The sequence below is a fragment of the Erigeron canadensis genome, chromosome 8, assembly GCF_010389155.1.
Source record: "Erigeron canadensis isolate Cc75 chromosome 8, C_canadensis_v1, whole genome shotgun sequence".
Taxonomy (NCBI): Eukaryota; Viridiplantae; Streptophyta; class Magnoliopsida; order Asterales; family Asteraceae; genus Erigeron; species Erigeron canadensis.
The window spans coordinates 10,907,904-10,924,924 of record NC_057768.1 but is presented as its reverse complement, the minus strand read 5'-3'; the positions used below and the strand labels follow the sequence as shown (position 1 = coordinate 10,924,924).

At 32.9% G+C, this 17,021-nt stretch overlaps 1 protein-coding gene across 1 annotated transcript; it reads right to left on the bottom strand.

The window, feature by feature from the left end:
* Window positions 1-9,472: 9,472 nt before the first annotated feature.
* Window positions 9,473-12,814, bottom strand: LOC122578854 (MLO-like protein 8). Its single transcript, XM_043750902.1, has 14 exons — window positions 12,718-12,814; window positions 12,410-12,627; window positions 12,195-12,311; window positions 11,848-11,908; window positions 11,674-11,762; window positions 11,510-11,584; window positions 11,338-11,426; window positions 11,199-11,248; window positions 10,896-10,936; window positions 10,630-10,803; window positions 10,505-10,540; window positions 10,361-10,428; window positions 10,222-10,282; window positions 9,473-10,127 (listed from the first exon to the last, which is right to left on the bottom strand). Exons 1-14 carry the CDS (start codon window positions 12,746-12,748, stop codon window positions 9,720-9,722), a joined length of 1,518 nt encoding a protein of 505 aa, XP_043606837.1. The 5' UTR covers window positions 12,749-12,814; the 3' UTR covers window positions 9,473-9,719.
* Window positions 12,815-17,021: the final 4,207 nt, after the last annotated feature.

The window sequence follows — 17,021 nt, the reverse complement described above, 5'->3', positions numbered from 1 at the left end:
GACTTGGGTGCCTTAGATGCCAGTGATGCTGGTTTGTTGGGCATCACACTGGAACAATACAAGAAAATCAAGCATGATCAAAGGATTATTGGCGTACTTAATGAAATGTTGGATATACAAATTGACAAAGTATATCCAGACAATGAAGCTGAATATGATGCTAAGAATCTGAACTGTACAGTTGAAAAGATCAAGGAAATTCGGGCTGGTGGGATTCAAAAGAGAATCGATCATGTTAACAAAGTTGTTAAAAGAGTAATGAATCCACCAAAGAGGTCATCTCAATCAAAGCCCAAGCCACTGCCCAGGGATGCCAATCTAAGAACTTGGATAGAACCAACTGGTGAAGTTTCCCATGAAGATATTAAGGCTGTTGTGCAACATGCTGGAACTGGTGCCCCCAAACTGGAAAATGAATCAGATGCCAAAGCCTATTATCAATCAATAATGAGCAAGAGAAATCATGCTGGGAAGATCACTGCAGTTGATGTGGCCATCCGGCCAGGTACCAAAACCTTTCATTTATCAGTCAATTATTCTCGAGGTCCTTTTGTGAAGACTGAGAATGCTTGGGTACTTGGATATGGATTTTCTGAATGGGTTGAGATGGTGAATATTTTGGAACAAAAGCCAACGAAGAATAGGTTTGAAAAGGTGTGGCTCAGTTTGCTAAAACACAAGATTGATCACAAAGAGCAACTGGAAGAAAAGCTCCACATCGACCCTGAGGATGGGCAGCCTATTGGTTCGTTAACCAAAAGAAGGAGAACTAGCGAAGGGCCATCTGTTTAAGTTCTACTTCTATTTTTTTTTTATCTACTTGTGTTTTATTTACTTTCTTGTACTTATGTAATTTTTACATTTTGTATATACAAGTTGCCAGATTGTAACCCACAAGATAGATAGATAAGTGATAAAATCTAACAAGTCAAAAAGAAAAATATCTAAGGCATTTGATGATTTAAAAATTGCCTTAGAAAATTAGATAGATTTTGTCAAACCAAATCATTTCAAGTTAACACTTGTATAGATACAAACTTGAAAAGACTTGTGCATATTTTTGGACAAATAGGGGGAATTTGTTAGGTCCAGTTTTAGCAAGACCTGCAAGTCTCCAGTCATCTAGAGACGTTAAGATTTGTCCAGAAATATGAGAAGTCAAGTTGCATCATACAGTTTATGCAACTGGTGACTTCCTCCAGTTGAAGATCTGACCAAACCTGAAGACGGTCCAGTTGAAGTCGAAGACATCAAATGGAAGAAAGAGACTGGCCATGGTAGCGAAGCCCAGTGGCCATCTAACCAGATCAAGACTGGAGAGTATCAGTGTAAAGAACTTACAAAGCTTTACATTGATTACGAGGAAATTGCCTTTATTGCTTTATGTACCATTACCCGGATAATAAATATTATCTTAGTATAAAGTACAAAGCAGGTTGGATAAAGTATGTACTCTCACATATTTTATTTAGCATTTTCAAGAAAAAGTTCACACATCTTTAAATGCTTCCAACCATATTTGTATGGCAAAGTTGACATTCCCAATGTCAACCTTTGCCTATAAATAGAGGCCTTTGCACAACACAATAACAAGTCTTTGCATCTTTACACTTTGCAATATACTGGTGTGCTTGTGTAATATTCTCTCAATCGCAAAAAGGAACATTTCACAACTTTAAGTGTTTTGATTGACAAGAGAATTTCCAAGTTTAGATCAATTGTATTTCATAGGTTGTTAGGATATTTACATACTTGTAATATCTTGGTTCCGCATCAACCTTTGTATTTTGTTTATAATCAATAAATAAAATACATATGAAAAATACATATTGTCTCGCCATTTAAATTGATTATTGCATTGTATTTACTTATTCACATTGTCACCTTAATAAGTAAACCATCCAGATAACCTGGTATACTGTTCACCCCAACTGTCGAGTCCAGATCTGGTGAATGTATTGCAAAGTAACTCCACTATTGACATAGAAGTGTCTCCAGTAGAGTACCATCTCTTGAGTTGGGACTTACAATATATATATATAATAAAGTAAAAAATATATATTTTTGGTTCGGTTCGGTTTTATGGATCGGTTTTTCATGTGATACCAAAACCGAACCATAACTTTTGGTTTTTAGAAAACCAAAACTAAAAACCATTAGTTTTTTCAGTTTTCAGTTTTTTTGGTTTGGATTTTTCGGTTTCCAATTTTTTTTTTTTTGGTTTTTGGATATGTGCCCACCCCTGGTTTACATACAAAATCTTTTATTATCATAAAAATGTTTTATGTATCATGTCTTGTAAAAAGTTGAATCCTCATATCATGTCCCTGTCATGAGACAAAACATTATGCACTTTTTGTTAGTATATGTAGGTTTCCATTTAATAACTTTGTCTACCGGATTGATGGGGGAGTAATAAATACATATAATTCAGGTTTTGGATTATGAGAAGACAGAAAAATGGTCACAAGTTATTTTTATTGACTAGATGCATTTATTTTATTTTCATTTATAGAAACAAACAGAGTCCTTTATTTTCGTTCACTTATGTTGCCAGCTTGAATTAGTGAACCAGCCAAACTTTCATGAACATGAGCTAAAACGTGATAAATTTAATGAACATGACAAATTTAAAATCCGTATGTGATTATTGAGGTCCATGTACGTACACTAACACAGAAAACACAAAAGTAACGAAATCTACTGCGAAGACATGGATGTTGGATAACTGTCGCCAAATACGAAATCGAAAAAGTCTCATATATACATCTTCCATTTATATTGTATCGAATAAACCCATTATGTTGGAATGTGATCATTTTATTATAAATCGCATGTCCGGCAATAATTTAAGCCAACGGGGTCACACGAAATGACACGGTAACTCGATAATATTAATTGATATATTAAAGTAATATATTAATTAATTTAATCACGAAATGATTAATTAAACATAATTAAAGGGTTAATTGTATTTAATTAATTAAAGGGGAGGATTAAAAATGTGAAAAATGGAAAATGAAATTGGACCCTAAAAATCAAAAAGGGGGCCGGTTGGAATAGGGCTTTGTAAACCTTGATTCTAACTTGTTTTCCAAGATTGTTTAAACCTAATTATCCTCTATAAATAGATGGCTTAATTCTAGGTTTTGGTAGTTGTTACACACACTTTTTCACATAAGTTTTCTCTCATTTTTCTCCCTTTTTCTTTGAAGTGGCCGAAATCTCTTTTCCTTAAGGGGATTTCGACTTCAAGTTAAGGGTTTGAACAAAGGGTTGTTCGGTTAGTGATCGGGGAACTAGCATACATTATTCGGGGTGTCTAGTGTGCGATCGTAGAGGGGTTTTGCTTTAAACCCTAAGCATTAATAATAATCTTATTGTTATTATCTTTATTGGAGCTTTGCATAAGGTACACAACTCAATTCTATTCTTTGTTAATTAATGATTGCATATTTGTTTCGATTTCTTCCGTTGCGCTTACTCGTGATTATGTATGTTTATGTGCTCATATTATAACACATTAGCATCTAGTTCGTTAGTATTTATATAAATTGTATTCTTTGATGGTAACAGACACTCTTTATCCCAATAAGTCAGTCTCTTCTTTTAACTTCAGCTGAAATTTTAGTTTACCCCTTCTCTATTTCTTTTGATGACATCCGTTGGCCGTCTCCAAATCACCTTCACAATAATTTATTTATGTATTTTTGAATGGTTAACTATTCTATTCATAATCTTAAATTATACTAATATTTTTGATGAAACTCAAGAATCTATACAAATTCAGGAACTGAGACTCAAACCCTAATGGATTACCCAAAATCAAAGACCATACAAATGAGACACCAACTTCATTAACGCCTTCACAATAGTAACTTTTTTATATTTAATAGATGTGAATTGCTCGTGAATATCGAAAAATCTTGCATACATTGTCTTAATCGGTAACTATGCCCGCTCATAAAATCAATCCCCAATTTCAAAGCTAGACCAATAGTAGGCTAAACAATAGTTCAAAGCATACATTATTCGGGGTGTCTAGTGTGCGATCGTAGAGGGGTTTTGCTTTAAACCCTAAGCATTAAAAATAATCTTATTATTATTATCTTTGTTGGAGCTTTGCATAAGGTACACAACTCAATTCTATTCTTTAATTAATTTGATTGCATATTTGTTTCGATTTTTTCCGTTGTGCTTACTCGTGATTATGTTTGTTTATGTGCTCATATTATAACAGTGGTATCACGAGCCACATATGTGATCTATTAATTACAAAGATCAAATTTTGAAGGGGGATTTAAGGGTTGGTTGATTTTAATTAATTGTTAAATAATTAAAGGTTGTTTTCTTATTTTAATTAATTAAAATTTCGGTTTTTAATTAAATAAAAAATAAGGGTTTTTTGTTTAGTTAAATTTTAACCTATTTCAATAAAGATTGAAACCCTCAAGCAAGTTTTGAATTAAGAATTGACATGATTTATGTGATGAATTGCATGATTATGTGTATCTTTATTATTTAAAGTTGTTAAATAATAGTAAAATCACAAGAAATTCATGCAAAATTAATTGTGATTTTACTGGATATATATAGATATATTTTGCAAAGCATGATGATCCAATAATTAGGGTTAAATATTAGATTATTATGTGACAATGTGAATTCTTCGTGTAAATTTTCTGGTTTGCGACAGTTTACTAAAAAATTCATATCTTTTAATATTTAATGAATTAGAAGCCCAAATTTGGACTGTAGATTTTCGACTCATAGGGCTACAACTTTGTAGTTCTGGTCGAAAGCTGAATCGGACAAGAAACAGGCTTAAACTGGTCGTGAAGCTACTGGAAATTTCCAGTCAGCATGTTTTTATGTGTTTATGTGCTAAGTGTAAGTTATTTTGTTTAAAGGCTTACGCAATCAAGGTAACTTGATGCATGTGGTCCTCTTCTTGGAAGGGAGAGCTGGGTTTAAACATATGCATGAACCATAGTGACCATGTTTAGGTGGCCTACCTTAACTTGTTACATGATTAAGTAGTTCGGAATTAGCAAATTTATTAATTTTTGTATTGTTTATAAGTTGTATAAAGGTGATGCAAAAATTGTTTTGAAAATAAATTTGACTAAGAATTCAAAATAGAGATTTCATTAATAAAATTGGAGTCTTGCAACCTTGAGATACACCGGCTCACCCATTTGAACAAACTCTAAGAGAGGTATAAGTCGGAGTGCGCTAGCCTTCTAAAAGGGCGGGTTTTTAATTGCGTCCATCGCAAACCTTTGCCCTTGCGCTTCTTTGTGCGTTCAAATGGAGATACCGAGTTCTCTTGTGTTGTTAAGACTAAACAAATGATTTTATTAAATATTATGTTTCGAAGATTATGCATGAGTCTTCAAACATAAACTTTTGATTCACATCAAATGCAATACTCATTTAAAGTTAAGTCAATGCCACCCACTTTGCTAAGAACACTTGTCAGTGCTTTTTGCTCTACGTGAGACGTAAGTGAATTGTATCTCTTCAAGGTAGATTACCACTCGTTGTGAGACAGCGGTGGACTATTTACATGTTCTTAATTGGGCGACTTAAAACGAGTTAAGAGGTGAGAACTTAACCTGTGGCATGACAACATGGATGGAAATTAACAAGGGTAAATTACATTTCTTAAGGATTAATTATCAAAAATACCGATAATTGAACTTTTGTCTGTTTTGAAGATGGCAACAACAAATCCTTCTCAAAACATACACCAATCGGCTTTCAGGTCGATGCTAGAAAGGAAAAGGCTTTCTGGAGCCAAACTTCAATGACTAGGTTTAAGTCATTGATGAGCAGACACCGTTGTTCCGGGAGAGAATGCTTCAACTTGAAAGTTGTCTGCATACAATGCTCGGTATGATAGACACAATGAGGTTGCTTGTTTAATGTTGGAAAGCATGAATGCGGACCTTCAAAAGCAATTTGAGCATTCATTTCCATGTGATATGCTCACTGAACTCAAGTCTTTGTACTAAAAGCAAGCCGGAGTGGAGTTGTTCGACCTAGTTGATCAACTTCATGACTTGCGACACGAGCATGGAACATCGGTTAGTCCTTAAGTACTCTAGTTGAAGAGGTACTCATGGGCAATTGGAAAGGTTAAACTATGCATAGCATGAGTAAAACCACAGCTAAACTTCATGTCATGTTAATTGAGTATGAGAAAGAGCTTCCAAGGAAATCTGCTACATCCCAAGTTCTTATGATCAAGGGGGGAAAGGTCCAGAAAGCAAAACAACCGTAAGCTATGGGCAAGATTTTTGGTAAGAGAAAACAAGTTGTGTTTGTCTCAAAACCTTAAAAGACCCTTTTGGAAAAAGGAGCATACGGCTAAAGTATCTAGCTGAGTTGAATGCGAAGAAGAAGCAAGCTGGTTCAGCCAGTGCTTCAAGTATCTTCAAATTGAATTATGTGCGTTGTTATACAAATAATAATTCAATAGCAAATAGTCAAGTTTAACTTGGACTCTAATTATCTTTGACATAGTCATCTTGTTTAATTTTGTCAAGAAAGGCATTTAAAGACTTCAAAGGAACGGTGTCTTACAATCAAATGATGAATCATTTGATAAATGCATGGATTTGACATTATCATTAGTAAGAAACGCATTGGAAATCTTCATTATGAAGAGATCTTGCAATCAAATGATGAATCATTTGATAAATTACGTGTTTTTGGGATTGTCGTTAGCAAGAAACACATTGGAAATCTTCATAATGAAGGGATCTTGAAATCAAATGATGAATCATTTGATAAATGTGTTGTCGTTAGCAAGAAATGCATACTTCAAATTGAAGGGATCTTAAAATCAAATGATGAATCATTTGATAAGAGATCGTTAAATCAATTGATGAATCATTTGACAAATGCATGCCTTGTGTTTTCGGCAAGATGACAAGAATACCTTTTCCGCATAAAACCGGAGAGGGTTAAGGAATTACTTGGACTAATACATTCAGGTGTATGTAGCCCATTTAGGCATGTGTCAAGGAAAGGCTAGCTACTTCATCATTTTTATGAATGATTTCAGTCATTATGGTTATGTTTAAGTGTTTAACCATAAACATGAAGTCTTCGAAATATTCAATGAATTTAAAAGTGAAGTAGAGAATCAACTCAATAGAACCATCAAGATTCTTCGTTCAGATCGAGATGAAGAATACTTAAGCCAAAAGTTTGAGGATCATCTAAAAGCTTGTGGATTTATCCAAGAGCTTACTCCTATATAGGGTATATGTGAAAGAAGAAATCGAACCTTGTTGAACATGGTAAGATAAACGATGAACCTTAAGACTCTCCCATTTCATTTTGGGATTATGCTCTAGAGATTGTTGCATTCATTCTCAATATGGTTCCAACCAAGAAGGTTGACAAGACACCGCATGAATTGTGGCATGGAAAGTGTTCCTAAGTTGTCTTACTTAAAGGTCTGGGGATGTGAGGCACTCATGAAACGAGACACGCCTGACAAACTTGAATCCAGATCTGTCAAGTGCATCTTTGTAGGACACCCAAAGGAAACGATGGGTTACTACTTCTACTTTCCTACCAGAAACACTGTCAAAGTATTTTTTTTTTTTTTTTTGATTTGTTGAGTTCCTTGAAAGGTAACTCATATCTTAAGAAGACAGTGGGAGGATTGTTGAACTTGATGAGGCTCAATAAGATGTGTCAAACTTCTAAAAGCACTAGAAATCTTCAACTTAGGGGGGAAAATGTTCAAAGAGATGAATCTCTAGATGAACTTTAAGTTGAAGATGAAGCGATTGCAATTCGTAGGTCCTCAAGGACAATACGTGCTCGTGATAGATTAAATCTTATGATTGAGTCTGAAGAACACGTAGTAGGAGATTTGAATGAACCTCCTAATTTCAATGTTGCATTATCAAATCACCTTCACAATAATTTATTTATGTATTTTTGAATGGTTAACTATTCTATTCATAGTCTTAAATTATACTAATATTTTTTATGAAACTCAAGAATCTATACAAATTCAGGAACTGAGACTCGAACCCTAATGGATTACCCAAGGTCAAAGACCATACAAATGAGACACAAACTTCATTAACGCCTTCACAATAGTAACTTTTTTATATTTAATAGATGTGAATTGCTCGTGAATATCGAAAAATCTTGCATACATTGTCTTAATCGGTAACAATGCCCGCTCATAAAATCAATCCCCTGTTTCAAAGCTAGACCAATAGTAGTGGTAGACTGGTAGTAGGCTAAACAATAGTCTAAAGCCTCCACACATTGGAGGCTCCAAATTTGTTTTCAACTTTTGGGCTTGTAAAATTTTAGGCTTTGAGCTAGGACTTAAATAACCAAAAAATAAGAAGGTTTGTTAAAAGGCGGGTTTCTGAACCAACCTGATCTGAACTGGATTCTGTCAACGGGATTAAAAATCGGGTTTGACCAAATCTGAATTGTCAAAAATTGTCCTGTTTTTCCAGTTATTTTGCCCAGTAACAGAACCCGGCCCGATCCTAAGAACCAAATCCGAAACCGATTTTAAACCGTCGGTTTGGTCAAACCCGGTTTTGACCGGGTTTGGTTTTTTCGACACGGTTTTTCAAAAACCGGTTTTCTTGACCACTTCTAGGAAACCACACCACCCCTCTTACGAATTGGTACAATATTCTTTTTCTCTTTTTACTCATAAGTTTTGAAAATCGTTTGGTTCAAAAATTTTGATTAAATTTTATGAAAAGGAATTTGGATTTAATATTTTGTTAGGCTAACGTAAAACATTTCAAATTCCTTTCAATCAAATTATATTGAAATATTTAAACTAAACCACGTCTTATTCTTATATATTTGCTGCTTGTAAGTTGCTTAGCATCGTGCAACTTAATATTATGCAAAAAACAAGGAATAGCATTAGATTTTAAGCATTAAATCTGGAATCAGGGCCATCGTCAAAGGTGTGCAGGGTGTACAACCGTAGATAGCCTCCAAATTTTAAGAGACTCCAAAATTTAATATATTTGACAATTTAATTTAAAGTCTCATCATTACAATTTATTCTATCTCCATGGATAATGATGATTTATTTTGTTTTAATGCATCATCAAATACTTGCACAGCCTCTAAAATTTTCGTAAAATATTGGGTTTGATTCTGGTTGTAATTAAAGTATACTGGATTACATTTGCCAAGATACAAGAAGAGGGTTGCTATGGCATTGCTCACAAGATGGAGATGTATAAAAAGGGGCTTTCACCATAATAATGTATTTTTCTCTTTATATTATATTGATTCTAGAAATCTTGTTATTGATTTATATAATTGGTGATTATTTTGCAACATAACATTAACAAATAGTATGGTGATCTTTGTAGGTTTGAGTAGTTTTTTATCTAATTGAGATTGAATATTGTTGATATGAAAATCAATAGACTTGCTTCTGTCACAATAACAAGTGTTTGTTGAAAACCTTATTTGACACTTGCAAATTATGATTACAATTTACAAAGCAATATGGAGGCAAAATATATCGAAATGTGCCCTTACGATATGTACATACACTAAGTAGATTAATGAGATGTGATCATGTGATCATATCTTAAGTAAAAACGAGTATATCATCAGTATAGAAAGAATTATACTTTACTATATGCGGGAACTCTTAGCCTCAAAATTCGGACAGAAATGTTCCGTGGTTACTTCTATTACAATGATGGAGAAGCTTTATCAAATGAGAAATCTTCTTCATTCTTTGTATCATCTCTTTGTCGAGGAATTCTAGATTCAATCGTGTTATCTTCCTTAAGGTCGTCTCTTACATTTATCAAATGAGTAGCAGATGATTCAGGTGACATTGGTTCGGCTTCAAAATATGATAAATCAGCTTCTTGGTAACCTTTGGATCTTGGGGAATGACCAAAAGTCTTGAAGCGGGTGAGTGATGATGAAATGGACGACGTGGGACTAGAAGTGTTTCCATGTTTTCGTGGTGAATTACTGTTTACACTTCCAACCCCGCTTCCACGTTTTTTCTTCACGGCAGCCATTCGCCAGTTCTTTAAGGCTTTGGCTGTTTGTTCGTCGAAAATGGACTTCTTCATGGTCGATCCCATCTAAAATATATTTGAGAACTTATATTAACCCATATACAGACAATTCTTGGACAAATTATATATAGAAAAACAGTAGGCCATATGGGTTTCATACCTGGGATACAAGGGCATATAGTGGAAGTGTTATGTAGCTGCACAATATGAGAACTCCAACCCTACATGGATAAAATCAAAATTAGCACAAGCTCAAGATTGAAAACTTTCCTTTTTGATGGTAACACTACATCTCTTACCCGATTACAAGTTTCAAAATAACTAGTTTGATATTCTCATGGAAGCAAGAACCCATGTTGTATTCATACTGCACAGTTAAAACAATTGTAGTGTTACTATCAGTAACTATAATGTATCAGGATACTTAGGTAAGTATATGTTACCCATATCCACAAGAAGTATGTTATTTGGAATGCATTCTGTGAGCACAACAAAACCAATAAAATGAGTTAGTAGCCAAACACAATATTAAACCAAGTGGAACATTGCCAAAGCAGAGTATGCTTACCTGAAACAGAGCAAAGTGTATAAGATGTAGAATGAAATGGGGCTTTGAGAACCAAAAATGTTTATCAGAGGCTTGCACAAGCGGAATCCCTTGGACAACCGCGTGTCTTTCAGTAATTTCAAGTGCCATTTTTGTCAAGATGGATTGAAGTTTTGTTCCAACTGCTAGGATAACCTGAACATATAATGTGACAATATACATTATACTAAAAAGTTTTATCCTCAAAACTTAACGAATGTTTGTAACAAGAAAAAAGAGGAACTTACGACTAGCGGAAGCAATGATGCCCAAAACAGTGCATGCCATCCTGAAAGTTTCAGAATTTCTCATAGTTCAGAACTTGCAAGATTCAAACATGTTTCAAAAGAGTAACAACTATGATTGTTGTAAAAGTTTTCCTTTTAGTTTTGAATATTCAAAGATGCATGCTAATATTCCTGACTCAAATTTGACAGATTTTTCATCATTTTATTTCAAAAGTTTTCTACACAATGAAAGTAATCCTCTACGGTGTTTGTTTCACTCAAAAGTTAGAGGTTGACACTTCTAAAGTGAAACTTTAGGCTTACCATTAACATTGAGAAGCAAGAAAATCACGAACGATGTCCAGAGTACAGGACTGCAAAAAATACAATTTAACAAAGCCGAGTGTTGTCAATTAACATAAGTCTTGAAGAAAATGTACTTAGGAAAATAAAATTTTCATACCTGATCCCTACAACAACTTGGAAATCGTCTTCTAGTGACCTCTTAACATACTTTTGGAAGTTGAATTTACTCCCACGTGCTAAATGAACCTGTATAGTAGAATCAATAAAACGATTTAGATAGATCCAAGACAACAAATTTAGTATAAAAAAGACAAAAACACGAAACTCACATTAATAAACCCATTCCGCACAGTCAAGTAGTCAGATTTGCTAACAGACCTAAAAAACTGCCTAAAAAAGCATCCCTACAAGAAAGAAAAAGCTCAGTGATGTTAGGGAATGGTGTTACCAAAGGCAAAGAAAAATAAATTTGGCTCGGCTCTCAAGTACTTACAATGTAAAAGAAGAAAGAATATCTAGTCCAGAAACTGGTGTGAGCTTTCACAAAAGACGTCTCGTGAGTTAGCCTAAATCGTGTGGGATCTGTAAATTTTAACGACATGAGTTAGCCTGAACGTGTAATTTTTTCCCTGTCTTTAGAAAGTTATAGATATAGAATTGGTTATACCATTAGAAAATTCGTAGTCGTGAGATGAAGTTTCCCCCTCCCACTGCTTCCAGCCACGGATCTGAACATATATGTATGTCCATTATCACCAAACAAGTAGATCGATACTTTTGCAGCATAAAATTTAGGTCCATTATGTTTCTTGTGATTTGTCAGAGATAAATTCAGATTGTTTACTTAGGTATTTATAGCAACTTCAAGGATCAGAATCACATTCTTAAAGCTAATTATAGGCACATAATTTTCCAATATTTCAGTAATCTGTTTCTCCAAATCTAAGTAATAAAGAAACCATAATCATAATTACATTTAAAAATGAGTATTCGAAGGACATCAACATCATGTACCTTTAGTCTTCCAAGAGCCATAGTGAGTGCACTGTATGCAACGTGTAAAACGGCAAGAAAGAATATGAGTATATGCAATTGATGCAGTCCATCAACAGTTATTATTGGTACCTTGCCCTGTAAAACAGTTCAAGCTTTTACCTCACCAATTAATTTTAAGTGACAACTGATTATGAACTTATTTGTTCAAATTTATTTTCATTATATTAAACTACCTTCTTGCAAGTTGAAATAACATCTTCAACTAAATATCTACGTTGCTCATACGAAAGAAGCAATCGGTGGCTTACTTCTCCTTCCTCATCTTTTTTGGATTTACCTCTTACAGGACATGGCAACATTGTATCAGCTATGCTATCCGGGATGCATATTTTGACAATGTAATATTGACTAAAAGTCAATAGTAATGAAATAAACCCGAGAACCATCAACTCTGCAGATTCCAACCCACAAAAATAAGAGACTATAAATCCAGAACTCGTGTCACAATATGGAAAAAAATGTGAAATGTGCTGGCATTAACCTGCCTTGACCTTCTCCAAAGCTTCAAACATTGATTTCTTATGTTTTTCTGTAAAAAACTGATTGGAAGTTTCATGGTATTAATTTCTAGATATAAATATAATCAAATGATCTGTTTACAATGACTCCAACATGCTGTATGGTATTATGGTGGAATAGTCAAAGCAAACTATTCGAATAACATAACCAAAATAACAACGTAATTAGGTTGGTGGAATGTTTTGGTAATTAATTAATTATGTTTAGAACTTCGGGTCATCAGGATTAGAGTCCCTAAATAGAGGTTCAAGAAAAACCCGATTAACCGAACCGAATCGATCTGTAACCGGTAACCGAAACCGGTTAATAATCGGAATAGTAAAAACCGATTATAGGTTACCAGAAACCGCCGATTACTAACCGATTACTCTTTTTCAAAACCAAAACCGATTATTACCGGTTAACTTATAACCGGTTAATTATTCTAATTAATAACCGATTAACCGGTTAATCACATATTATATACATATTATATATATATATGGCAACACTCTGGTGAAAACACTCTTAAAATAAGAACGGTGATCGAGAACACCTTAAAAACATCATTTTGATGCATTAAAAGTCCATAAAACTAACATATTGCATAACTAATTATCATTATTTAAGTGTTTAACAACACATTCATCCGTCAAAATTGAAATAATCATGTTATTTGTTTTGTGCATCCATCTTGGATGCATATTCATCAAAATGATGCATCCAACAAAGAACATGATTTTTTCGATTTGATGAACCAATGTATTGTTAAACACTTAAATAATAATAATTAGTTATGCACTATGTTAGTTTTATGAACTTTTAATGCATTAAAATGATGATTTTAAGGTGTTCTCACCATTCTTATTTTAAAACTGTTCTTATTTGATTGTTCCTATATATATATATGCATATATATATATATATCATATTATATACATACACTAATATGTAACTGGAAAGATCGCACCATCAGATGATTTCGTAAGTTTTCAATATATCTATACTATATATAGATTAATGTTTCTTTCATCAGATCCAACATCATTTTTTTGTTGTCTTTGAGATTTAGGATGATGAATTTTGTTTTGTGTTTAGAAAATAATGTTTATTTGGAATATGAGATTTTTTGGAATGTAGGTTCGTCACTCTGAGTTGTCGGAAATGATTGTTGTTCCCCATTATTCACCACTTTCTCAATATTATAATGGGTGGTTAAAAAAACTGAATAGGTTAACCGGTATCGGTTAACCGGTTATTATTAATCGAAATCGGTTAGATAGGTTCTAGTTTTAAAACATAGAAATCGGTTATTAACCGGTACAAGTGAACCGTAACCGGTTATTACTGTTTCAAAAAATAACTGAAACCGATTATTAGAATTAATAACCGAAATCGGTTAACCGCTTCTTGCACCTCTATCCCTAAGGCCGGTGGGAAATAAAAAGATCAGCGGCCCCTAGCGATTGGGCTTTTAAAATTTAGCTGTGCATTGGGCTTAAAAGACAATTGATGAATTGACCAATTTAGAGCTAATAAAAACAATGGTGCTTTATGACTTTAAATCTAGTCATAAATTCAGGCTTTTTTTTTATTTATTTATATTTACATATGATTATGATTATATGACTATATATAATATATGAATAATTTGTTAAAAATGTAAAAAGTAAGTAAGTAACTCCTAATGTCGTTTTCACGAGTTTTAGGTCTCAATATATCTGGACGGTGTATAAGGGAAGTTGATATATACATAGTCTTACTTTTATAGGCAGAAATACTGTTTATAGGTATAATTTGAATGATAAAAAATGACTTCTTGCTAAAGTAAAAAAGAGGTTGAGATATAAATAGTTTTATCTTTATACGTAAAACCCTTCACTTATGACTCCATTAACCGCTTGATTATTTTAATGTTATATATTTTTTTCTACTCCAAAAATGGGCTCAGGATGGGGTCGTGTTTGCCCCTACGTACCTAAGGCCGCCCATGGGGACTTTATTAAGAATCAATTATCAAAATCATATCACCAACCTAAATTTTATTTCTATTAAAATATGGATCAGTGTTTTGAAATATATTAAAAAGTCTTACCTTTGTGACCAATTAAATTAAGAAATAGAATTAACATTAAAATGTTTTTATTCTATGTCCCTATTTATCCAACTTTTATATATTGGTATTTGGTGAAACTTTCGTTCTTGTAAGAAGTGTTACGTCAACAAAAGTACCATCGATAACGATATTTGAAAGTTAAATAGATATGAAAAATTACCTTTGTAGTTAAATAAAAGAAATGTAAAAGCATTGAGAAGACTATACACATGTACAATCTTTAACAAATAAAAAAAGAACAATCAAAATCGAAACAATTCAAAAGAGCAGGAAAAATAATTTAATGGCAATTTTACCCTACATCTAAAAAGAACCTGGACTTCAACATAAGAGTCAAGACTAGTGGGCTAATCTAACATCCGAAAAAATGAAGATATATATAGATATAGATAGTGACTAATATATACCTTTCCAAGTTTGTGAAGAAGTTTTTCTAGAGCAATAGAGATAATAATAATGATTGTACAAACACCAGCAACAGCCCATGTTGGTGTTTGATCAAGTTGCCTTGTACCTTCACTTGTATCTCCCGCCATTTATCATAAACTTTAACAAGAACACACACACACAATATACAAAAGAGATAATTGTCGAATATAAGAGAGAGCAAGATATATGTATGTATTATGGATTATGAGAACTTGGTTTTACAATATAAAGTAATGTATGTTTGTATGAAAGCACATTTTATCATTAAGAAGATTTGGTCACAAAATTGGAGATTAGGATTTACTTTAGTTTAATGGGTAGTGAAAGAGTTGTGATGGAGCATAATGACGGACTGATCTAAGTCGATGGGCCCACTAATGACTTGTATATATTGTTTGAATATATAAATAGTTAATTTATAAATTCATTTTTTTTCTTTTATATTCTAGCCGTCTCCGTTGATTCCGCGATTTATTTTATGTAAGTCAACTCATTATACTCTTCTTTTTTGATAATTATTTTCTTGCTTGATTTAAGGGTGAAAGTTATTATGCTAATTATAACCCGAAGACTTAAACATTTTTCCAAAAGTAACATTACTGTGTTGATGAAATTTCCAATTTACCAAACTTGATCGCTGATTAGGGGATGACAGGCGAATGGGATGTGTGTAAAATATACTGTTTAAAACTAAAAGTTTGAAAAATACTATAATCACAAACTAATTACAAACATATTTTTACAAACTAACATGTCTTATGAAGTGGACCAGTCATATTAAAATTTATTTTCTTTCTTCCATTGTTTTGGTTGATCGGAGAATGAATTTGTAAAAATATATTTGTAATTAGTTTGTTACTCTAGCATCTCTCAGAAAGTTTATCTATCTATATACTTTTTCCGTCTCATTAAAAGTGTCATGTTATATATTTTCAAAGTCTAACATTTCTAACTTTGATCTTAATTGATTTTCTTAGTGTTAGATAATGTTTGATGAAAGTTATATGAATTGATTGTAGTTTAAGAGATGTTTTCGCTGGTATAACTTTAATCAATTTTGATATAATACAAAAAAATATATTTAAGGTCAAAGTTTATAAACATTGATTTTGAATATTCAAAGCAAATGACTTTTTTTTCCTTTAACTTCCAGGCTTTGAAAAACTAAAACTATCTTACTTTTTTAGTCACTAATTTAACATTTTCACTTAATATACCTATAATACTTGTAATGAAATAATTTAAAATATAGATCTCTCAACTCTTAATATAAATACACCATCATCTTTAACATCAAAGACTTTTACATTTCCACTATCGCGCATTCGTGCCCCCACCACTATCACCACCACTGTGCATTCAAAGCTATTGGGTATGATGTTTTCAACTCTGTCATATATTTAGATAACTTGATCATAAGTTTTTAATCTCAGACTCATTGCATTAATTATTTAATTTTGATTATGTGTTTAATATCGGTCTCCTTAAGACTAGATTGTTAGACATGAGCCGGAGACATCCATGAAATTGGGAGACTCCCCAAAAAGTTGCAACACTTGAATATTAGGATTCATAACCACTTGCGCGCTTCACCAATATTAGGTAACCTATGGGTGAGTGAATTGCCTTTTTAGACAATTTGTTTATTTTTATCTAACGAATATAATTGTAATTTATGCATTTCCATGAATATACGGACTAATAGTTTTATCGCCCATTGATTTTTGGAATTTTCCTTAAGC